Source organism: Myotis nattereri, assembly GCF_964212035.1.
Source record: "Myotis nattereri genome assembly, chromosome: 3".
Lineage (NCBI taxonomy): Eukaryota > Metazoa > Chordata > Mammalia > Chiroptera > Vespertilionidae > Myotis > Myotis nattereri.
Genome location: NC_138077.1, coordinates 140,433,322 through 140,458,554, shown reverse-complemented (window position 1 = coordinate 140,458,554; position 25,233 = coordinate 140,433,322). Strand labels below are relative to the sequence as shown.

The 25,233-nt window shown below is 38.1% G+C and overlaps 1 protein-coding gene across 3 annotated transcripts in view; it reads right to left on the bottom strand.

The window, feature by feature from the left end:
• Positions 1-25,233, bottom strand: part of CDKAL1 (CDKAL1 threonylcarbamoyladenosine tRNA methylthiotransferase) — a gene marked incomplete at its 5' end in the record, with an annotated part of 671,369 nt that overhangs the window by 359,699 nt on the left and 286,437 nt on the right. For all 3 annotated transcript variants that reach the window (XM_081086812.1, XM_081086813.1, XM_081086811.1), the window contains one exon: positions 7,493-7,596. In XM_081086812.1, coding sequence (XP_080942938.1) covers positions 7,493-7,596 — 104 coding nt within the window. The remainder of the gene's footprint in view (positions 1-7,492; positions 7,597-25,233) is intronic.

Sequence of the window (25,233 nt, the reverse complement as noted above, 5' to 3'; positions counted from 1 at the left end):
CTAGGTTCCCAGCCTGCCGCTGTAGGCCTCTGATCTGCTCTCTAAGAAATATTGTTACAAATATAGAAGCTAAACAAAACCCAGAAACCTGCTTTCAGGCGGCTGGGATCTCAGAGCTGGAGTTGCAACAAAGTTTCAAATACAGAAAGTAAACAAAGCCCAGAAACCTGCTTTCAGCAGCCAAGGTCTCAGAGCTGGAGCCGAGCCTTAGAGCTAAAGACGGCTCTCAGCTCCAGTGACAGCCATAGAAGGTAAATAAATCCCAGAATAAAAAAGAAAAAAGAAATAAAAGAGAGGTCAGGAGCTTCAGTCACCCGCCAGCCAGAAAACGGCCCTCAACCCCTCATCCAGGCTGGCCCGGCACCCCAGTGGGGACCCCCACCCTGAAGGAGGTATGACCAGCTGCAAACAGCCATCATCCCCTCATCCAGGCTGGCCAGGCACCCCAGTGGGGACCCCCACCCTGATCCAGGATACCCTTCAGGGCAAACCAGCGGGCCCCCACCTGTGCACCAGGCCTCTATCCTATATAGTAAAAGGGTAATATGCCGCCCAGCACCAGGATCAGCGGAGCCGCAAGGCCTCCCGGCCTGGGATCAGCGGAGCCACGAGGCCTCCCAGCACGGGGATCAGCAGAGCCACAAGGTCTCCCAAACCCAGGATTAGCGGAGCTGCGAGGCCTCCTGGCACTGGAATCAGCGGAGCCGCGAGGCCTCCAGCACCGGGATCAGCGGAGCAGCAAGGCCTCACTGCCCATGTGTCAAGCAGAGCCGTGAGGCCTCCCAGCACCGGGATCAGCCAAGCAGAGAGGCCTCACTGCGCCGGTGTCAAGCAGAGCCACGAGGCCTCCCATCACTGGGGTCAGCGGAGCCGCGAGGCCTCCTGGCCCCTGGAGCAGCATGACAGGAGACAGCACCCCAACCCCCTGATCAGCCCTGCTCTATGCCTGATAGGGGGGAGCTCCCCAACCCCCTGATCGGCCCTGCTCTGTATGTGGCGGGGTGGAGCCGCAACCTCCCCATCGGCCCTGCCTGAGTGTGACAGGGGGTGGCACCCCAACCACCAAATCAGCCCTACCCTGAGCGTGACTTAGGGTGGCATCGCAACTTCCTGATCTGCCCTGCTCTGTGCATGGCAAGGGGGATCTCCCCAACCCCTGATCGGCCCTGCTCTGTGGGTGACGGGTTGAGCTCCCCAACCCCTTGATCGGCCCTGCTCTGTGTGTGACAGGGTACAGAGCCCCAACACCCCTGATGGGCCCTGCTCTGTGCGTAACAGGGGGCAGCACCCCAACCCCCTGATCGGCTGGCTCTGTATGTGACAGGGGTGGCGCCACAAACCCCTGATCTGCCCTGCTCTGTGCGTGACAGGGGGTGGCGCCACAACCTCCCCATCGACCCTGCCTTGAGTGTGACAGGGAGTGGCACCCCAACCCCCCAATCGGCCCTACCCTGAGCGTGACTGAGGGTGGCATCGCAACCTCCCGATCCGCCCTGCCTTGTGCATGACGGGGGCGGCGCCCCAACTCCCCAATCGGCCCTGCTCTGAGCCCGACCAGGGGCTGCACCTAGGGATTGGGCCTGCCCTCTGCCACCCGGGAGCAGGCCTAAGCCAGCAGGTCGTTATCTCCCGAGGGGTCCCAAACTGTGAGAGGGCACAAGTGGGGCTGAGGGATACCCCCCCCCCCACGCCAGTGCACAAATTTTTGTGCACCGGGCCTCTAGTATATATATAAAAGCCTAAACAACCATTCAACGGATCGACTGGTAGCTATGATGCACACTGACCACCGGGAGCAGACACTCAACATACAGGCATGGAAACATGGAACAGACTAATGAATCTCAAAGGGATGGGATGAGAGGGGAGGGCCGGAAGAGCTTAACCAAAGATCTTAGTGCATACTAGAGGCCCGATGCATGGATTCATGCACCGGTGGGGTCCCTAGGCCTGGCCTGCTGTGATCAGGCCAAATCTGTGCACTGGGCCTCTGACATCCCCTGAGGTGTCCTGGATTGTGAGAGGGCTCAGGCCAGGCTAAGGGACTTCACCGGTGTACAGACGGGCCTCTAGTTATAAAAAATCTTTATTGGAACACAGCCACAACTATTCATTTATGGATTGTCTATGGCTATTTGCATGCTACAAGGGCAGAAATGAACAGTTGCAACAAAGACATTATGCTCCACAAAGCCTAAAATATTTACTATCAGACCTTTAAGAAAATGTTAAGGAATACACCACAGAAATACTAATCTAAACTGGCCAATTCAGATGGAATCCTAAAGGTTCCAAGGAAAGGCCTCAGAGGGTAAAAAATGAAATAAAAGGGGGGGAGCTCATTAAGTAGGGCTCCTCATCTACTCTAACCATGGCTGCACTGCTTTGACTTTTCAAATTTCATTTGAAGAGAGGTTTGAACACCAATGGCTTAGAAACTAAGAGACTGAATAAATAAAAGGCGGTAAATTTACTCTGTTTTGCCATGGAAAGCTTTAACCAACTTTGTCCAAAATCAAATTGATGAATCCCAGCTTATTTAAACTGAGTATCTGAGAAACAGCTATTTAGGCACCATGCCCCCTTATCAAGTTATATACATTCATGCATTTATTTAGCTTGCCCATTAAAATTCATTTATAATTTATATTTTAATATTATATTTTTGGGTTTTGTAAGTCAAAACAGAAGAAAAGGCCATGAAGAGACTATATCGTGAATTTCTATATATTAGCAGCTAAAGGCATTTCTAATTCATTATTCAATGTCTCTTAGAAAAGGATGTGTAACAAGAATTCTTAGTGTTAATGGCCTAGAAACATGTACATTTCTCATTACACACTACATACTTCCTTTCACACATGCATTTCAAATTCTATAAATCATATTATTTCATTATTCCTCTGAAGAGGCAGAATTTATCAGTTGGTAAAATCATCTTCCCTCATTCCAAACACAATACAACATTTCATACAGCTTTTATTTTCATGATGAACTATTACATACAATCATTTAATGTAAGCTGCCTGAAATCCTTTTTTTGGAAGTTGACAATATACAAAAAAAACATGTAAATTAACATTAGTAATCCTTTAGAAGAAATAAAATTTTTCAATTTTATTTGAACATAGCACAAGTGAAAAAATAAAGGAATAAAAGATATTTAAATAACTGCCTTATAAATTAATAGGATGCAATTATGGGTCTTTTTTTATTTTAGATCAAAATCAATGTATAGTAACCCTTGCTAATGGTGATCAGTCAAATTTGGCTTGATGCAAACCATACAACTCAACAATCTGAAGTTTGCACAACAGAAAATCAAATATTGCTCATATTTCTTCAGATTTAAAAGAGCAGGAAGCAATGTTTTCCAGTTGCATTTCTTAATTAATCTTATACACAACTGATGGTATCTTTGTAATCCTTGAAATAAAACAGAATTCATTTTTTTTTTAAATTTCAGCATTAATATTAAAATCACTACGCATCAAGAAATTTTCTCTCTGCTTTGAATATTTCACATTAATTTCTTTACCTTCCTATAACCTGCTTACGCCACTTATCCTGCAAGGCTTTTTCAGATTTGTGAGGGACAAAAAAGTAGTAACACACAAATGAGATCTAGAAAAGCACAGGAGAGCTATGAAAACAGCTCATCCATCATCTCTACATTTTGATTCCAGAGACAGCAATGAAAGGTGTTGTTTCCACACCACTCACCCAGCACACTTAAAAAGGTTTGTTCCATCACTTAGACCACTGAAACTGATTGATTAGCTGCTAGAGAAAAATCAATACAAATATGCTAGAAAACACTAGCTTGTAAATTCATTCTGGCCTCAACAAAGTCCTGGTCACTGCTTGACATGTTTTTCTAGATATCGAAAACGCAACCATGTCAAACCTCAGCCCCCAGACACTGCCATGCCCAGGAATTTTTAAAGCCTAAATCTCGACAGAGGTGGGGAAGTAAGGGGGAAGGTTTCCCAGCAGTCGGTTAACACAGTGATATGATACCCAGAAGTCACCTGGTACATCTTATAACTCATATGCAGAACTGCTCACAAAAATGATAAACACACCAAGAAGGTAAAAACAGCCAAAGAAAAATTCAAGGGGACTAGTTCAGTGAGAGAAAAAGCAAAAAAGCCAGGAAATCAAACACAAACACAATACATATGTAAATGGTAAACAAAAATTTTTATTTCAAAATATAAAGGATTGTGACTTCAATGCTATCCATTCAAAAGTTAATAAGTTATGTTTCTCACTTTTCGGCACCTGAATGTATACTATTTTTAATGCTCTGGGAAACCAGTTTACATTCAGAATGATTTCACAAATCTCTTCTCAACAGTCTCTTGCCTTTGGGTTAGCTCTTAGTCTCTTCACATTCATTAGACTACTAAGAAATACATTTTATGAATATAAAATATTTCCTAAATATGTTATTCATAAAGAAATTGGGATCTCACTGCATCGTGGCAGGAAACCTGGGTTCTAATCCCCATTCCACAATTGGTTTAGAGCTTTTAAAAAACACTTTATATTTCTACACAGTCATTAAAAATTTTAAGTTACAGAAAGAAAGCAAATGTAATTTTCAGGACGGGAAATTTAATTTCCGCTGACTTTAAACATAGTGCTAAAATTTAGTGGCAGCATACTTAACCTTTACATTTAGCATAATCTTTCAAAGAGTAATATTTATTCTTCTTTATTAGAAGAATGATTCTATAGGACAGATAATTTCATAATGACATAATGAAGAATTTACGAGGTTGTGGTTCAAAAACAATTCCTAACACCTGAGTTATGAAAGGAACTAAATATGCAAACACTATAAAACTAAGAAAATGGGTTATTTCTTCTTTTTACCTTCACAATTATTCTTCACAGTTTTAAAGCTCCAACATAGAAATTCAGTAAGACCATTAAAATCCCACTGTCCTTTGCAGAAAACAAAAGATAATAAACTAACTCAATGTCTTTAAAATGTGAGGTACAGACTGCTATTTACTATAGTAGAAAGGGGTTATAAGGCCATTCTTAGCATGAATTTATTTTTCTAAAATTAAGAAAATGAAAGGTAGTTGTCAAACTAAATAATTTCTATCTATAGAGACATTTTTCAGAAAATGTATTTTTAAAAATCTGTCATTTGATTCTAGTCATTAATGTTTGCTGTGGATGCTCCAATATTCTCACTCAAAATGAAGACCCCTCTTTCTGAATTGATTCTAAATTCCTTCAGTTTAAGTAATGTCTAAGGACACAGGCAATTACTTCGCATAAGTTATCCCAAACAACACTAAACAGCATAGTAATAAGAAGAACATGGCTCGGAGAGGTCATGTACCTTGTCAGATCATGTGGCTAGTAAGTAGCACACCACCATTTCAAATTCTCTCTTAAGCAAAGAGCATCAATTACTTGATAACTTAAAATTTTCCTAAATGCAATGGCTTATCTAGAAAGTTATGACCTCAATATTTTAGAAACAGTACCACATATCCAAGCAAATGAGCTCACCAGTCCAAAAACTAGCATTCAGTTTCAACTCTAATTTACAGATAACAAGACAACAGAAAAACCTTACATTGCAAACATTCTATGATTGCAAATAAAAAGGCACATACATATCTACTGATAATGATTATGAAAGTAATACTAAATAAATATTTTCTAACACTTTCTCTAAAAATAGCCACAAAGTCACTCCCAACTTCTGATATATATAGTCTTTGAACCACTCACCTTAATTAGCCCAGATCACTTGGATGTGTCAATGCTAACTGCCAATCAAAGTCTGACAGAACTAACACACTGTGTCTCTACTGCTCAGGGGCATTTCTAAAGATAACCAGAGAGCTAAGTTTGTTGGATATGTTCAGAGTAATTCTATAAGCATTTTATAAATACTACGTTCACCCCTTCTTTTTTTTCCCCTCAAGTCAGATATAATACATAAATGTGTCCATACTAAGTCATGAGGCAATCATATCAAAGCATTAGTATAGGTTATAGATGAGAATAGATATGAGGGAGCCCAGAGAATACTTTCACTTCCTACATGGTGATTTAACTGTTTTATATTTTTCAAACAAATTTTCAAAGTAAAATGAGAAAATTTTTCAGTTATATGTAGTTGTACTTAGAAATGTATAATGTTGAAAAAGTGCCTCAAAGAAACTAATTTGTATGCCTTCCAATTTGTAGTGTTTGATGGATATATAATATAGTTTTAATATCTCCATTAACCAACAGATACATAAAAAAACAAACACCATGTAAGAATGCCAGAAAAGGCATAACTTTTCAAATATATTAGGTTTCTTTGCAAATTTTTGCCATTTTTGAAAAATCCTTATGGTAGTTGTGTTACAAAAGACAATTACCCAGACGTTTTCTTAGACTAGGTATTTAGTCTCACCCTAAAACAGAACACTGGCAAGAGTCAGTGAGTTGTCTTTCATTTCTTGTTGAATGGAAATAGAAGAGTGGACTGAGCTAAGAATATAAAAATAGAAAAAAATTATTGGGAGGTGTTAACAAACCAACCAAGGTTATATTTCTCTCTACTTTTAAGAGCATTCCAAATTCATGTTGATAAAAGCTTTACATAGACTAAATAAAGAAATGTGTTTGGAATTCATACTTGCTAGAATTCAGGGTGTGAAGTACTGAAAATAGCACTCAAAGTTACTTCCTCAAAGAAAAGTACATTACCAATAACTATTAACCCACAAGATTATGAGACCATGCATTATCTCATGTTGGGTGTAAAAGCACACTGATGTTATATTACACATATCATAAACAAAGACAAAAGGGAAGTTTATAGTTTAAGCAGTTATGTGTCAAACAACACAACTCTGACTCATGTAAAAGATAAGTCTTATTTTGTACAGAGAGATACCTAGACAATCACATTTTTCAGCAAGTGATGAGTCAGAAGTAGCTGGCCACTCACACAGCAAATCATTCTCTGTCGGGCTCCCTACCAGTACCACTCCTTACTGACTCAATAGTCCCATGAATAAGGAAGGCTATCTTTATTGGATGATAGTAAAATCTACCTTCTCCTTCCAAGACTCTGGGAAACCTTTATTAGTTCAATTTTCTAATGGTCCAGAAATGACCAAAGAAATGGGTAGAAATCTTAAGAAGTGTATTACTCAGTTCACAAAACTCTTAACACACATCAAAAGGTCATGGATTTCATTTTTATTTTTATTTTTTGTCTTTTCCATGGAATCTACAATAGGTGATAAAATTCAAATCATGTCACTTACCTTAGAGTCATAAAAAAATGGAAGAGTGGCTAGTAATGTGAATATTATAACCTGATTGAATCTATCAGATAAGCTGAAATATTTGTAAACTCTTCAGAAAGCTAAAGAAGCATGTATGGAAAGTAAAACAAATTAGAAGACTACTATAATTTATTAAGAAGACTAAACTTGTACACAATTATAGACACTCTTACCTTGAAAAGACTGTCTGGCTCTGTCTACTAGTTCATCAATTGGATAACTGGCCAAGTTTCCTCTGGCATGTTTAGTTTTGCAGTAGGTACAAGCATTGAGACACCTGTTCAAATGACAGCAATAAGTAAAGCTGGAATTTTAAAGACAGTGCACACTTAACACAAAGAAAACACACCAAAGTGCTATTGTAGTAACATTTGCAATTTATAGAGGAGATATAAGAAGCAAATATCTACCATACTTCATATTTATGTTATTGCTACCAGGCATAGAAATTTCCAATTATGTTCCAACCATTCAAAAATTATTGTACAGCTCAGTGGTTGAGCATTGACCTATGAACAAGAGGTCACGGTTCAATTCCTGGGTTGTGGGCTCGACCTCCAGTGTGGGGTGTGCAGGTGGCAGCTGATTAATGATTCTCTCTCATCACTGATGTTTCTATTTATCTCTCCCTCTCCCTGTCTGAAATCAATAAAAAATTTTTTAAGAATAATTATATAAATCACATAATATTACCTTCAAATGCAAATATACATGTGGAACAAAGTTTACAATCATTACTAAAAAGAAATTCAAGATCCACACTGTAAACCACTGACATTTCTTTGGCTATTGTAACACTTTAAAATATAGTATCTCCTAAATATGCCATATTAATTGGAAATGAAAAAGCATATGCATTTATCTTTTAACTGACATAATAATAAAGTGAACATGGCATTTTCATAAAAAATACATTCTTGGAAATTTTCACATATGTTTCACTATTTGAAATCAGAAAGAAATATTTAAACATATCCAATGTTTAGTTTTTCTCACTTTGAAATTTTAAAGCATTTTAAAATTATCTTTTAAAACTTTGTTATTCATTATAGCAATTATTTGTCATGTCTAAAGACTATTGAAAAATATTTCTATTTATTAATTTTTCCAAACTAATGTTGTAATTCTACTTTTATTTAATTTTTAATTAATTAAATTTATCATCCTAGAGCAACTGAATCACTGAAGAGATTTGTGTTGCTTTTTGTTAAATGTTGAGCCTTATTTTGTTTTTTTAAATCCTCATCAAAGGATATGTTTTTATTTAATTGAGAGAGAGAGGAAGAGAGAGAAAGAGACAGATAAACATCAGTATGAGAGAGAAACTTCAATCAATTGCCTTCCATACTGCCCTGACCTGGGATCGAACCTAAAACCTTTTCGTATATGAGATGATGCTCCAACCAACTAAGTCACTTGATTAGGGCTTGAGCCTTATCTTTTTTACATAGGTCTATCTTCTATCCTATATAATAAAAGCCTAATATGCTAAGTGTCCGGTCGCCCATTCAGCCAATCAAAGCATAATATGCTAATGATATGCTAAGGCCGCTCAACTGCTCACTATGACGTTCACTGATCACCAGGGGGCAGATGCTCTGATCAGTAGGTTAGCTTGCTCCTGGGGTCCAGCTGATCAGGACTGAGCGAAGATGGGCCGGACACGCCCTGGAGAACTCCTGCTGTCCCTCCCCAGCTAGCCAACCTCCCGCATCCCTCCCTGGCCCCAATCATATACCGGTGGGGTACCTCAGCCTGGCCTGAGCCCTCTCACAATTCAGGGCCCCTTGGGGTATGTCGGAGAACTGGTTTCGGCCCAATCCCACAGGCCAGGCCAAGGGACTCTACCGGTGCACGAACTCGTGCACTGGGACTCTAGTATGTATATATTAAAGACTAATATGCACAGTGTCCCCTCGGGAGCTCGACCGGGAAAACGGGAGTTTGATCACTCACTATGACCTGCGCCAACGACCAGGGGGCAGCATGGAACATGGCAGGTGACCAGCAGTGGCAATGAAATGCTGAGGGAGCAAGGGAAGGAGGAGGCAGGGAGGCAGGGGAAACTGCACTGTGGTGGTGCCTGGGTCGTGAGGGAAGGAGGAGGCGGGGAGGTGGGGAACCTGATAAGCCCTGATTGCCACCAGGCCTAGGGACTCTACCCATGCACAAATTTCGTGCACTGGGCCTCTAGTTTTATTATAAGTGTTTCTTTTATCTTATAATAAGAAAACTTATTTAAATGATATTTTTAAATTACAAGAGTAAAAACAACCTTTGAGTTTTTAAAATACTAACTCACGGAGACCCTTTACCCCTACCTACCTGGGAGTCCATTCTGTGGGACTCTTCCCTCTCCCCACATGTACTTATTCTTCAATAAATCTCCACCTTTGCTATACCAAAAATAAAAATAAAATAATAAAATAAAATACTAACTCAAAAGAATATATGTTGGAGAAACCAAGATAGCAGCACAGGTAAACAACTGAAATTGCTGCCTCACACAACTACTTCAAAACTACAAATAAAAGACAAAACAGACATCATCCAGAACCACAGGGAGGCTGGATGAGTGGAAATTCTACAACTAGAAGGAAAAAGAAAAGCACACTGAGACTCAGAGGAGGTGCAGAAGTAAAGCTCAGAAGTACGGAGGAGCACATGGAAAGGGCTGGCAACTGAGGACGGGGTTGTCCTTTTCAATTTTTACAAACTCCTGACTGCTCTGAACTCCAGTTCTGGGCAAGTCTCTGGGGACCCAGACTCATACAGGGAGAAACTGGACTGTCTGGCATTGGGCGGAACTTGAGGGCGGCTTTCGTTCAGAGGTGCTTGCAGTGATTACTGAGACACACTGAGACCCAGGGCCTCTAGGGCAGGGCTGAGGAACAGCCATAGCTGTTTGCTCGGTCCTGTTGATTCCCTGAGACCCCACCCCACCCAAGCTGTGAGCAGAGGCTTTTGCATATGAATGGCCTGGCCATTTGCAATCTAAAATTACCTAACAAACTGCAGCTGGGTCAGAGAGACCCAGAACATCCAAAAGAAGGCCCAAGGCCCCACAGCACCTTGCATTGCTTCACAGCTGGGCATCATCTGGGCACCTCCAAACCCCAAACAAAGAAGATGAATCTGCAGATCTCTCTGTAGCTCCTGCTGGGTAGCCTCAGAAAGAGGCTAAAGACCTCCTTAGAGATCCAAGAGCCAGTGTACCCAGTGGTCAGAGTGGGATCATCCAGATTATAACTCCTCAGATCCATAAGGGACACACTCAGGGGGCAGACTCAGTGAGCACCAAAGCCCCACTGAAGCAACTCTTGCCCCATAAGGTTGTCTCCAGCACAGAAGTTCTCCCACTGCAAATACAACTGATTCTCACAGCCAATTGGCCTGGAGGTCAATTCCTCCTAGTAAAACCAACAACAATCAAGCCTTAACTACAACAAGACTGTGCACAAAGCCCACGAAGGGGTGCACCAAGAGGGTCCACCTCAGGTAACTGGGGAGGCTGAGCCACTGGGCGCTATAGGACACCTAGCACACAAAGCCACTCTATCAACACAGGGAAGCAGCCAAAATGAGGAGACAAAGAAACAGGTCACAAATGACAGAAATGGAGGAAAGCAAACTACTGGATATAGAGTTCAAAACCACACTTATAAGATTTTTCAAGAATTTCCTAGAAACCACCGATAAATTTAGTGAGACCCTCGATAAATCTAGTGAGACACTTGAGGATATGAAAAAGGACCAACTAGAAATTAAGCATACACTGACTGAAATAAAAAATAATATACAGAGATCCAACAGCAGACTAGAGTATCACAAGAATCAAGTCAAATATTTGAAATACAAAGAAGCAAAAAACACCCAACCAGAAAAGCAAACAAAAAAAAAAAAAAAAGAATATAAAAATATGAAGATAGTGTAAGGAGCCTCTGGGACAACTTCAAGCATACCAACATCCGAATTAATGGGGGTGCCAGAAGAAGAGAGAGAGCAAGATATTGAAAACCTATTTGAAGAAATAATGACAGCAAACTTCCCCTAACTGGTGAAAGAAATAGACTTACAAGTCCAGGAAGCACAGAGATCCCCAAACAAAAGGAATCCAAAGAGGACCACACCAAGACACATCATCATTAAAATGCCAAGAGCAAAAGACAAAGAAAGACTCTTAAAAGCAGCAAGAGAAAAACAGTTACCTACAAGGGAATACCCATACGATTGTCAGCTGATTTCTCAACAGAAATTATGCAGGCCATAAGGGGGTGGCAAAAAAATATTCAAAGTGATGAACAGCAAGAACCTACAACCTTTTGCCCAGCAAAGCTATCATTCAGTATTGAAGGTCAGATAAAGAGCTTCACAGATAAGAAAAAGCTAAAGGAGTCCATCACCACCAAACCAGAATTATATGAAATGCTGAAAGGTATTCTTTAAGAAGAGGAAGAAGAAGAAAAAGGTAAAGAAAAAAATTATTAACAACAAATACATTATTATCAACAAGTGAATCTAAAAATCAAGTGAATAAAAAATCTGATGAACAGAATAAACTGGTGAATATAATAGAATCATGGCATAGAAAGGGAGTGGACTGACAATTCTCGAGGGGGAAAGGGGTGTGGGGGGTGTGGGAAGAGACTGAACAAAAATCATACACCTATGGATGAGGATAGTGGGGGGGTGGGTAAGGGCAGATGGTGGGGTGGAAACCGGGTGGAGGGGAGCTATGGGGGGGAAAAAGATGAACAACTGTAATAATCTGAACAATAAAGATTTAATAATAAAAAATAAAAAAATATATGTTCACTGTAGCATTATTTACAATAGCCAAGATATGGAAATAACTTAAGTGTCCACATATGGATGCATGGATTAAAAAAAAAAATGTGGTTTATGTATATATACAATGGAATATTATTGAGCCATATAAAAGAAGGAAATCCTGCCATTTGTGACAACATGGAACGACCTCAAGAGCAATATGCTTAGTGAAGTCAGATAGACAAAGATAAATACTATATAATCTTTCTTAAATGTGGAATTTTAAAAACCTCATAGAAATAGAGAATACATTAGTGGCAGCCAGAGGGTGGAATTTGTGTGTGTGTGTGTGTTGGGGCAGGGGGGGGGGACAAATGGGTGAAGTTGGTCTAAAGGTACAAATTTCCACTTACAAGATAAATAAGTTCTGGGGATGTAACGTATAGTATGGTAACTATGGTTATCAATACCATATTATATTTGAAAGGTGCTAAGAGATCTTAAAAATTCTTATCACAAGGGAAAAATTGTAAGTATGTAGAGTGATAGATGTTAACTAAACTTATTATGGTAAACATTGCACAACATATACATATCTCAAATCATAATGTTGTACACCTTAAACTTATGCAATGTTATATGTCAACTATATCTCTGTAGAACTAGGGGTGGAGGTAAAGTAGCTTGCTCAAGGCCTGTAACTCAAATCTCAAGAGCTGAAATTCAAACCTGAGCCTATCAAATTTCAAATTCCATTCTGTTTTCATACTAAGCTGCCTCCCCAGAATTAATGTGTATCAAACATCCTACCTACATAAAAATGTAGATAAGATAAGCAATCATCTGACATGAGACATAAAGTAACACAGCATATTTATTCAAAGATATGGCCAATACTTATCATCCTATGTATGAAGCTCTTTGTTTAAAACATGTATTTCTCTCTTTTATTCTTTGGAAATCTAAGGCTAGGCTTCTTGTCTATTGGCTGACCCAAACCAGTTATTCCAACCTTGCTGTTTACAAGTTCTGGTTTTCATCCTCCTGCTGGCTCTTTGGTAAATTGTATCACCTTGTTTGGCTTGCCATGCTTCTGAAATTCTACCGCTCAGGTTCTCAAAGCTGACTGCTCTCTCTGCCCTTCTCCTCAGCTCAAGTGGCACTGTGTTCTGCTGGATGCAGCAGACCCCACCATTCATTCACCTGTGATTCCCCATTGTGATTGGCGTTCACTCAAGTTACCTCAGCACCCATCCAGGGAATCTCTTGATACTACATAGCTAGATCTCCTAATTCCTAATGGAGAGCTCCATAAGTTAGGTGGACAATAGAAACTACTCCCATTTCTGACTAGGGCTATTTTTTAAATGTAACTGTCTTAAGAGACATCAGCCTGGAGAAGGGAAAAGGAAATAGGAAGAGAAGGGAACAAAATGTAACATAAATGAATTAACACATGCAAAGCACTTAGAATACAGTCTGCACCTAGTGAGTGACCAGCAGATGCTCTCTAATACTTGTTTAATGTGACTGTTGTAAACAATTCTGTAAAGAAATAATTATACAGTATCATGTTCCAGGTGTACTTAACTTTACAAAACAGATGTGTTACTGATAGTTTGGCTGAAATCAACTGTGGAAAAGAAATCATATTTTCCTACTGGCTCGCTTTATAAAAGTGGAAATATATCCCCCATGGAAAATCACTCATGAAAGTGTACTAAAAAGTTTAAATAAAACAAAGTGATACCCGGAAACATTTATAATAATGAAAATAAGCCACCACGTATAACTATTACATTAAGAATTCAAAGTATTCTTCACTAAACTGTTCCCTTGAGGTTAATTAGGGTTTGTTGATGTGATATGTTTTTGAAGTTCTAAATTCTTTATTGTATGAGTTCACCCTTACTTGCAGTTATCAAAATATTTTATATTATTTCAATAAAGTAAAATTTTCTAAAAAATAAGTTTCTTTAAGTATGTTAAAACAGTACTAACCAAGCATTAAATCAGCTATGTCTTACATTTAAAAATGAAAGAGATCTGTTGTAATCCAAAATTATATGCAGTACAAAATCAGAAAAGAATAAGGTTTTTGATGCTATTTGGTTTAAAAATTTTTTCTCAATCATTAAAAATTATGATGACCAATCATTTCAACATGACAAGCCTTCACTAAAATAAAGAGATTCACCACAGAAACCACCACCGAGAGTTTCAGTTATCTGTTAACAATTAAATAATTGTCTACGAGTAACACTGAGCCAGTTCCTTCAACCGTCAAAAAACAAAAGATCTTTGAAGGTAGACTGTTGAAAGCCAAAACCAAAAAAGAGAATGTCTGTTGAGCTGTAAGGGAGATGCAAAATCCTGAACTGCCTTAGAGTGCTCTGATGGAAGAATAAAGCTAGTGCACCACTCTAATCTTTGCACTGGTGATTATATGGCCACAGGCCAAGAAATAACTGAAAACCTCAAAAGCAGAAGCAGATTAGGCATTCAATTTAGAAATTTAACTCTAGAACCTTAAAAAGCATCTGTGGTGTAATATTTTTAAATTACAGAAACTAAACAAATAAAATAACAATAAATTTTCACAAATTAAAATATTTCAAAGAGTTCAAATGCGTAATACATATAAACTTAACTGAACTACAGAAAAAAATGAAAACAAAGTTTTAATAAATTCAGTTTTGTGTTTTTTTCTTTTAAAGAGCATCTTCAGATATCACAAGTTTTGGAATAATTTAAAAATCACAAATTTTTAAAAATTCACCCATACTGATTTTTTTTCCAGGAGAAAAAACCCCGATTACTGTAGCAGTGAATTGTACTGAGCATATAGAGAAAAACAAATACTAAACATTCTCACACTTTTACAAAAGTTGAAGAGGAAGAAACACTTTGTAACTCATTCTATAAAGGCAGAATTACGTTAATACCAAAGCCAGATAAAGACACTGCAAGTATAGACCAATATCTCTTATGAACACTGATTTGAAAATCCCCAACAAAATACTAACAAAAAGAATGCGGAAGCATATTAAAACAATCAGACACCAAGACCAGGTGAGATGTACTCTTGGAATGCAAGAATGGTTCAAAGTACAAAAATTGTTCAATGTAATATGCCACATCAACAATATTAATGCAGAAAAAGAATTTGATAAAATTCAACAGCCTTTCAATATAAAAATAATCAAACTAGAAATACTAAGAAACATCCTCAACTTAATAAAAGCAATATATAAAAAACCCACAGTGAACATCATACTCGATGACAAATGACTGAAGGCTTTTCCTCTAAGATCAGAAACAAAGCAAAGATGCCAACTTTCACCACTTCTACTCAACATAGGACTGGAAATTCTAGCCTGAGTAATTAAAAATAAAAAGAAACAAAATGCATTTAAATTAAAAAGATTTGAACTTATCTCTTTGCAAATGATATGCTCCTATATGAAAAATCCATAATTATTTTTAAAAACCTGTTAGAATAAATGAATATACAGAGTAAATACACACACACAAACACACACACAAATTTGTATTTCTATTCACGAACAATGAAATGCATTTAAAAAGCATGTCACAAAAGCAATTCCATTTAAAATAGTATTAAAAAGAACATAGTGCTTAGAAATTAACAAAGAGGTGAAAATCTTGTAAAATAAAAACTACAAAGCACTGCTGAAAGAAATTGACATTGTGAAGACATAAATACATGGAAACACACGCCATAGCCAATGACCGAGAGACAATATTGTTAAAATATCAGTATTTCCCAAAGCAATCTATAAATTCTTGTGATACCTATCGAAATTACAATGATGTTTCTTGAAGAAATAGAAAAGTGCATCCTAAAATTAATATAAAATCTGAAGAGACCCAAATAGCCAAAACAATATTGGAAAACAAAACAAAACTGGAGGACTTGCATTTACTGACTTCAATGCTTTCTATAAAGCTACATTAATCAAAACAGTGTGATAATGGCCCAAACAGACATATAAGTCAATGAAATAAAATGGAGAGGCCTAAAATAAATCCTCAAGTACATGGTCAAATGACTTTTGACAAGGGTGCCAAGATCATTTAAGAGGTAGGAGAGTCTTTTTAATAAATGATGCTGGAAAAACTATATATTCACATGTAAAAGAGTAAGATTTGACCCTTATCTAATACCATATATAAAAGTTAACTCAAAATGGATCAAGAATCTATATGTAAGATCTAAAAATAACAAAATTCTTATAAAAAATATAGGATAAAATTTCTATGACACTGGACTTGGCACAGGAAACAAAAGGAAAAACAGATATACTGGACTTCAGGAAAATTTTTAAGTTTTTCACACCAAAAGACATTATAAAACACAGTAAAAACGCAACCCACAGAATCAGAGCTAATGTTTGTAAATCATATTATCTGATAAGAAATGATATCGAGAATACACAGAGAACTTCAAAACTCACCAACAAAAAAAACAAATAATTAGACTCAAAAATGGGCCAAAGACGTGAACAGACATTTCTCTAAAGAAGACATATGAATAGTCATATGCACATGAAAACATATACAACAGCACTAATAATTAAGGAAATACAAATCAAAACTACAACCAGATACTACCTCATACTTATTAGGATGGCACGTATCAAAAAATAAACTAAGCCCTGGCTGGTGTTGTTATATGGTTAGAGCACTGGCCGAAGCACCAAGGGTTGTGGGTTCAATTCCAGGTCAAGGGCACATACTCGGGTTGCAGGTTTGATCCTTGCCCCAGTTGGGGCATGTGCAGGAGGCAACCAATGGATCTCTCTCTCCCTTCCCTTCCTTTCTACTCTCTATAAAAATCAAAGGAAACGTTTTCCTTGGGTGAGGATTAACACACACACACAACAGAAGAATTGGCGAATGTGTGGAGAAACTGGAACCCCTGTGCAGTGCTGGTGGGAATATAAAATGGTAACACAGCTGTGGAAAATAGTATGGTGCTTCCTCAAGAAATTAAAAGTAAAATTACCATATAATCCAGCTATTCAAATTCTTGGTATATAACCTAAAGAACTGAAAGCAGAGTCTTTAAGAGATATTTGTATAGTCATATTCATAGCAACAGTAGCATTAGTTAAAATGTGGAATCAATCCAAGTGTCTATTGATGAATGAATGGATAAGCAAAACCAATGGAGTATCATTACGCCATTAAAATGAAGGAAATTCTGCAATATACTACTTTAGAACTTTGAGGATACTGTGCTAAGTGAAATACACCAATCATGAAAAGACAAAGACTTTGTGATTCCACTTCTGTGAGGTATCTGGAGTCGTCCAATTCAGAGACAGAAAATAGAATGGTGGCTTCCAGGGTCTTGAGGGAGGGACAAATGGGAAGTCATTGTTGAATGGGTATAAAGTTTCAGTTTTACAAGATGAAAAGACTCATGGAATGGATGTTGGTGATGGTTGCACAACAATGTAAATGTACAGTATTTATTCATTCATTCATTTGTTTATTTATTTTTAATATATTTTTATTGATTTCACAGAGGAAGGGAGAGGGAGAGAGAAAAACATCAATGATGAGAGAGAATCATTGACTGGCTGCCTCCTGCACACCCCGCAATGGGGATCGAGCCTGCAACCCAGGCATGTGCCCTTTACTGGAATCAAACCTGGGACCCTTTAGTATGCAGGTCGATGCTTTACCCACTAAGCCAAACCAGCTAGGGCTAAATGTACTGTATTTAATACCCCTGAACTGTACATTTACAAATGGTTAAGATGGCAACTTTTGTTATGTGTGTTTTACCAAAATTTTTTAAAGTGGGGAAAAAAATCTATAATAATAAAAGGGTAATATGTTAATTAGACCTGATGTCTTCTGGACATCATTCCAGATGTCCTTCCTGATGAAGCCGGGGCCAGAGGGAAGCCAGTCTGTGTCCCAGGTGCCTTTGGGTGGCCCTGGGGATAGCCAGCCCGGGCCCTGGGTGCCTGCCGGTGGTCGGAGGAGGGAAGCCTGGGTCCCGGGTGCCGGAGGGAAGCCGGTGCTGGCAGACTGAGGAAGGAAGGCCTACTCTTGCATGGATTTTCATGCATTGGGCCTCTAGTAATACATAACTATGTATGTGCTTAATATTCTTAGTAGATTACAATTTACTTAAAGAATAGGCATACATATTACTATCTGCTATAGCGTCTAACACAGTGCCTTAGATACTACTAAAATATCAATAAATACTCAAAGTTATTAGTGATTTCAGAGCAGACCAGACAAGACATCAAGAAAATACTTGGTTAGAGAGCCAGGAGCCGTTATAATTGTATCTTCTTGTGGGGAAAATCCAGTAAGATACAATGAGATAGGGAAAGGGAAGTCAGGAATGAAGAAGGCGCAGGGCAATATGAATCTGCCAGGCAAAAGGATTGGCACGCTTGTCTTCCAGGCAGCTGGAAATAGAAAACTAAAGCTAAAAAACTAAAACTATAAAGGCAGGGACCTTACACAGGATAAACACACAATACAGTGTGTACACCATGACAAATGGACTACCCAACAAGAGAAATCAAAGGGCCATAGTATCCATCAAGAACATCCATTTTTATTATAACTGTCTGTACTTTTTCCATCAGTAGTTCCCAGACTCTAAGATGTCAGAGAGCAATAAATTTAAAATGCACATACTTAAAACTGATCACCAAATAGGGTGCCAACTTTTTATTTTGGAGAAGTTAAATTACCCTGTAGTGCAATTATTTTAACAAACAGCTTCTTTTAACACCAAAATGGGAGAAGAGTCTTGATGAAGGACCACACATGTAGCTTCAGAAAAACTCACTTATTTTCCTTATATTTGTCACTTCACCAGAAGCCAGCAAAAAATCCATCAAATTCTACAAAAATTACTATAGCAGATGATTCTATAATATCTACCCAAGTTTCCTCATATTTCTATAACCTTTATAGAAAAATGGAAATAAAATAGCTTTGACTGAATATTAGCCTAAATCACTTAACATGCCAATTGATACAGACACAGAAGAAATATAATTAATATAAATAATAATTCCAGTTGGATTTTCAAAGCATTCTATTTGTAGCTAGTGGTTTACTCCATGGGAGACAAAGTCCCAAACCCATAATAGCAACAACTGTTTCTGAATATGTTTACCAAAATAGCATGGTGAACGATGATGAAATTCTGTCAGCCATAAAGCACACACTTTTCTAAAAATGTTCTATTCCACCTACATTCTTATTTTTAGTTTTATAAAATAATGACAGTGGTACAAAAAATTAATGCTAACCTACTGTTTATACCTTGAAAAGACAGCAGTAGAGACAGCTGCATGCAATCACCAAATAATAGTTGCTAGTGAAACAAAAATACTTGATTGGCCATTAGAGCTGGAGACCCCATACAAAATGACTTTGTGCTACAGATTTAAATTAACTTATAAATATTCAAGCTGAAAAAGAAACAGGGACTCTGAAGGCAACTACATATCTCCAACTGTGGTATAAATCATATATACACAAAAATACATGATTTATCCCTAAAAATATAATGCTGTCATGTAAGGCATATTCCCAATATACTATAAAGTTTAAAATACAGTAACAAATACCCTTTCAAAAATAATATAGCCACCAGGTCAGTGGTTGAACCAAAGGTCACGGTTTGGTTCCCTGTCGGGGCACATGCCTGTGTTTCAGGTTCAACCCCCAGTAGGGGGTTTGCAGGAGGCAGCAGATAAATGATTCTCTCTCATCATTGATGTTTCTATATTTCTCTCCCTCTCAAATCAATAAAAACATTTTTCTAAAGTGGTACTTTTATTATATGCCTTGTAATAAAGCCGAATTTATGTAATGGTGATATTAAAAATAACATTTATTTACTTCCTATGCCTTACAGTTAACACTTATCTGCTATTAAATTAAAGACTTACCTAAGAGTTAATTTCCTGAAGGTTTGATTAACCACATGCTAAATATACCAACCAAAAAACTCTGACTACAGTTTAAAAGTAAAGGAGTCTTAGTGAGGAGAACTATTGTTCTTGCTTCCTCAGTGGTTTTGGAGGCTGACTTCTGCTGGGTAAAATCTCACAGGAAACACTGGCCAAAGCTAATTCTATAACATAGAACAGGTACCACATTTTGGCGCCTGGGATAAAGGGTATTGTTTTAACATTGGTCAAAACATCCTGAGAAAAGAAAAAAAAAAAATCTCACATTTCAATTATGTTGAAACTAGAAAGCAAATTTCAGATAATTTTCTAACCTGTGTGGGAAAATAAATTGTTTGGGTCGAATAATGGTGTAATTACATAATGAAGAGAGAGGAGGTGTTTTAAACTGAAATGGAAAAGTAGTGCCTAAGCATTTATGCAATTACCCACCATTTTAATTTCAACAAATTCTCCAATTTTGAGAGCTATAATTCTAATTAACATTATAATAATCTAAATAAAATTCAACCCTGTCTTTACCTTTAGAAAATTACTACCAAAAGCAAGACCAAGAGAAAATACCACTTACCAGAGCTAAAATGAGGGAGCTAGCAGGTCCTTAAGGCATAGCCAATGGCAATCAAGCTGACTACCCAAACCTCCACAGAGAAAAGCTTTTACTCAGGCCTCAGGTGCACAGTGGTTTAGTGTATCTTCTCCTTCATACAGCTTACACTTTATTACTTGACTGATTGTAAGAATACCTATTGATTCAATAATAGCTCTTTATTGGGATGGGGGGGGGGCGGGGAGATAAAGCCACTATACCCCATTAAATATAGAATTCAGTCCTTTATAAAGAACCATGATGTTTTCAGAAACATTAGGAAGGAAAAGATAAACACTGATCACAAATGCAGACAATATGTCAATGTAAGAACTCAAACAGGAACACGAATGTTTCAGAGATGAGCAATACACCCAGTCGAGAAGAACTTCCTTCCCAAAAGGTGGTGATGTCTACTGGGTATAACCCTGAAGGAAATCCCCTTTGATGGAGGCAAAAGTGAATTGGAAGAAACCTCTGGCTCCCCAGTAGGGCTAGACATACAGGCATACATCAAAGAATGAAAAGCTTCTTTCATTTAAAAGAATCAGCCAGTGTAATACACTAAGAAAGTTTATCAAGCTTTCAAATAAGATCAGGCCACGTACCTAAAGTGCCCACAGTTCCCAAACAATACAAAACAAATGATAGGAAATACTACTTATTAGCATTTCCAGGGTAGATTATTTTCCTACACTTAAATGTTATTTTATTGTTTTTCAACAGATCCTATTGAAAAATTCTTCCTCATATTTCCAAATATCTCCTGTCCTATTTGACTTTTGTTCTAGATTACAGAAAATAATTTCATTTAAGATTTATCAAGATAAAATCATTCCAGCCCTAGCTGGTTTTGCTCAGTGGATAGAGCATCAGCCTGTGGACTGAAGGGTCCTGGGTTCAATTCCGGTCAAGGGCACATGCCAGGGTTGTGGGCTCGACCACCAATAGGTGGCATGCAGGAAGCAGCCGATCAATGATTCTCTCTCATCATTGATGTTTCTCTTTCTCCCTCTCCCTCCTTTAAATCAATAAAAATACATATATATTTTAAAATCTTTAAAAATGCCCTAGCTGGTTTGGCTCACTGCATAGAGCATTGGCCTGGGGACTGAAGGGTCCCAGGTTCGATTCCAGTCAAGGACATGTACCTTGGTTGCGGGCACATCCCCAGTGGGGGGTGTGCAGGAGGCAGCTGATCGATGCTTCTCTCTCATCGATGTTTCTAACTCTCTATCCCTCTCCCTTCCTTGCTGTAAAAAATCAATAAAATATATATTTAAAAAATAATAAAATAAAATAAAATCTTTAAAAAAAGATAAAATCATTCCAATTTGGCCTAATAATTCAATTTCTAGGGGTTCTCATAGATTGCTGATGACAGTTATAACTTTATCAAAGACAAATCTGCTAATATGTGTTAAAAGCCTCACAATGTTTTCTCCAATAACTCTATTTCCAATATAATAAATAAACATTTATTTTAAAAATAATCAATTTTTATACAATGTATGAAGAAATAATCTTTCCAAGTCCAGAGCCTTAAAAACAAAACACTCTTGCTGGCATAATAACAAATGGTAAGCTAATAGTAACACAATGCTTACTGTGTGCAAGGCACTATTTAAAGCACTTTTCATGTATTAAATCACTTTTAATTCTTCCAGCAACCTCATAAATTGTTTTTATTGTCCTTCTTTTACAGATAAAGAAACTGAAACAGAATGAAACTGAGTAACTTATTTAAGGCTAGAAATGATTGCTGAGGTTAGGATTTGAAACTAAAAAGCCCTATATCATACTACTTCAATATACAAAAATAAAATAAAATTCTATATTAATACATAATTTCACTGATGCCCTGAGATCCATGACCAAGTAGCAGATCCTAAGGAATCTAAATTTCACTATTATAAATGTGTGTGTGCATATATATATATATATATATATATATATATATTAAATAAAACATACATAACATATGGTAAATTCTCAAAGAAACTATATTTTTAGATCTTTTTATTGCTGAGAAAATAGCTTTTCCCTTCACTTGTTAGCTACAAAAAAAGAAAGTTAACTTGAAACAGCTGTAGATGCATCTTCCCCCCTCACCCCCTCCATGGTAACTATTCATGAGATGCACAATCCAATTCTATTTCTTATCAACTGGAATGCCAGTCAACTTGCCAAAGAACATCTGCAGTTTAAGCTGAGTTTCTAGAAAAGATTACCTTAGTAGTGCTGCCTTATAAAGAGGAAATATTTTTATTTATAATATGTAAATTTATTACATTTGTAGAATATAATGACTTAAATTCAGCATAACAAACAGTCTTTGTAACTCAGTAATCTGATTTACTTCAAGGCTTTTCTTTTCCCACTGCCATTTCTTAAGAGCACCTACAAATTCATGACATAGTTGTTCAACTGATTCACTACCAAAATATGCAAGTGTGGCCTATCCATAAGAGACACACTCTCACTTTTTCTTTCAATCTGTTATTGATGGTGTTCTTGGGTTGCCACGAGGAAAAGAATTTCCTGAAACCACCCACATGAGGATGGGGTTTCGTGCAAAGCTTTATTGTAAAATTAAGGGGGTTCCCCTCCAAGTTCCCATGCCCATCCATTCCACAATGGAAGAAGTTCAATCTTGTCTTCACAGAGCCAGAATTAAGGCCACTATCCAGTATTTATGCTCCATATTAAAGTTCAGCATCCTGCTAGCTTAGCTTGTGTCCATAGCTGCAGTCCATTGTGCGTGGGGTCTGCATGGCCATTGGCCAGAAGGATGCTTAAGGCCACATGGCTCTGGAGAGAGAACAGGGGAGTGCATGGGTGAGTGCGAGTGATGCAGCAAGAGCAAGATATAGGAGACTCCAAGGGGATTTTTAGATTTACAAGATTCTGCATACTTCTGATGGGGTCCACCTCCTAGCCAGCCCATTGCTCCCCAGGCTAGGCTAACAAGCAAGCACCTGCCCTACATCACCCAACTTCACTGGCATGTGCTCATTTCTCCCTTTGTTCTATCCCTTCCCCCAGTGAACTGCAGGGAATAGACTGATCTAATACATAGAAACAATCACAAAGGAACGGCAAAAGTGGGGAGACAAAGATATAACTCCCATTCGAAAGAAAAGGAAGAATCACCAGAAAAGGAAATAAACAAAATGGAGGCAAGCAATCTGTCAGAGAAAGAATTCAGAGCAATGGTTATAAGGACGCTGAAAAGGATGAAAGAGAAATTCAACATGTGTAAGAATCTAGAGGAAATGAAGAATGACATAGCTGCAATAAAGAACACAATGCAAAGTTTCAACAATAGACTAGAAGAAGCTGAGGATGGCATCAGTGAGTTGCAAGACAAGGTAGTAAAAACCACCCAAGCACAGCAGCAACTGGAAAGAAACTAAAAAGCAGAAGGAGAGCATAAGGGAGCTTTGGGACAACAACAACAAAAAAAACATCTGCATAATAGGGGTGCCAGAAGGAGAGAAAGTGGAGTAAGAAATATAAAACCTGTTTGAAGAAATAATGACAGAAAACTTCCCTGATGTTGGAAGAAAAAAGCCACAGAAGTCCAAGAAGCACACAGAGTCCCAAACAAGATGAACCCAAAAAGTCCAACACCAAGACACATCATAATTAAATTTGCAAACATGAGTGACAAAGTAAGAATCTTAAAAGCTGCCAGAGAGAGACAGAAAGTTACCTATAAGGGATCTCCCATTAGACTATCAATTGATTTCTCAACAGAAACACATCAGGCCAGAAGAGAACAGAATGCAATATATAAAGTGATGCAAAGCAAGGGACTGAATCCAAGAATACTATACCCAGCAAGGCTATCATTCAAAATTGAAGGTGAAATCAGGAGCTTCACATAAAAAAAAGAGCTAAGAAAGTTTATTACCACCAAGCCAGCAACAGAAGAAATGCTAAAGAGACTGTTGTAAAAAGAAGAAATAGAAAGAGAATAAGGAACACAGGCATAAATAATAATAATGGTGACAAACCATTATTAAAGTACCTATCTATATATATAAAAGCGTAAGCGACCATTATGACCGGTCAACCAAATGACCGGAGGACCAGTCGCTATGATGCACACTGACCACCAGAGGGCAGACACTCAACGCAGGAGCTGCCCCCTGGTAGTCAGTGTGTTCCCACAGCCAACCTCCCTCATTCCATCCCCACAGCCAGCTGGCCCCGATAGGCCACAATCAGGACTGGGCAGGACAGCTCCAATCAGCCCCAATCACTGGCCTGGCCAAGAGACCCCACCCATACACAAATTTGTGCACTGGGCCTCTAGTCAATAATAACCTTAAACGCAAATGGATTAAATGCTACCAATCAAAAGACATAGGGTAGCTGAATGGATAAGAAAACATGACCCATATATTTTCTGTCTACAAGAAACCCACCTCAGAACAAAGGACTCACACAGACTAATAGTGAAGGGATGGGGGAAAAAAATTTAGGCAAATGGAAATGAGAAAAAAGCTGAGGTAGCAATATTTATATCTGACAAAATAGACCCCAAAGTGAAGCCCATAACAAGAGA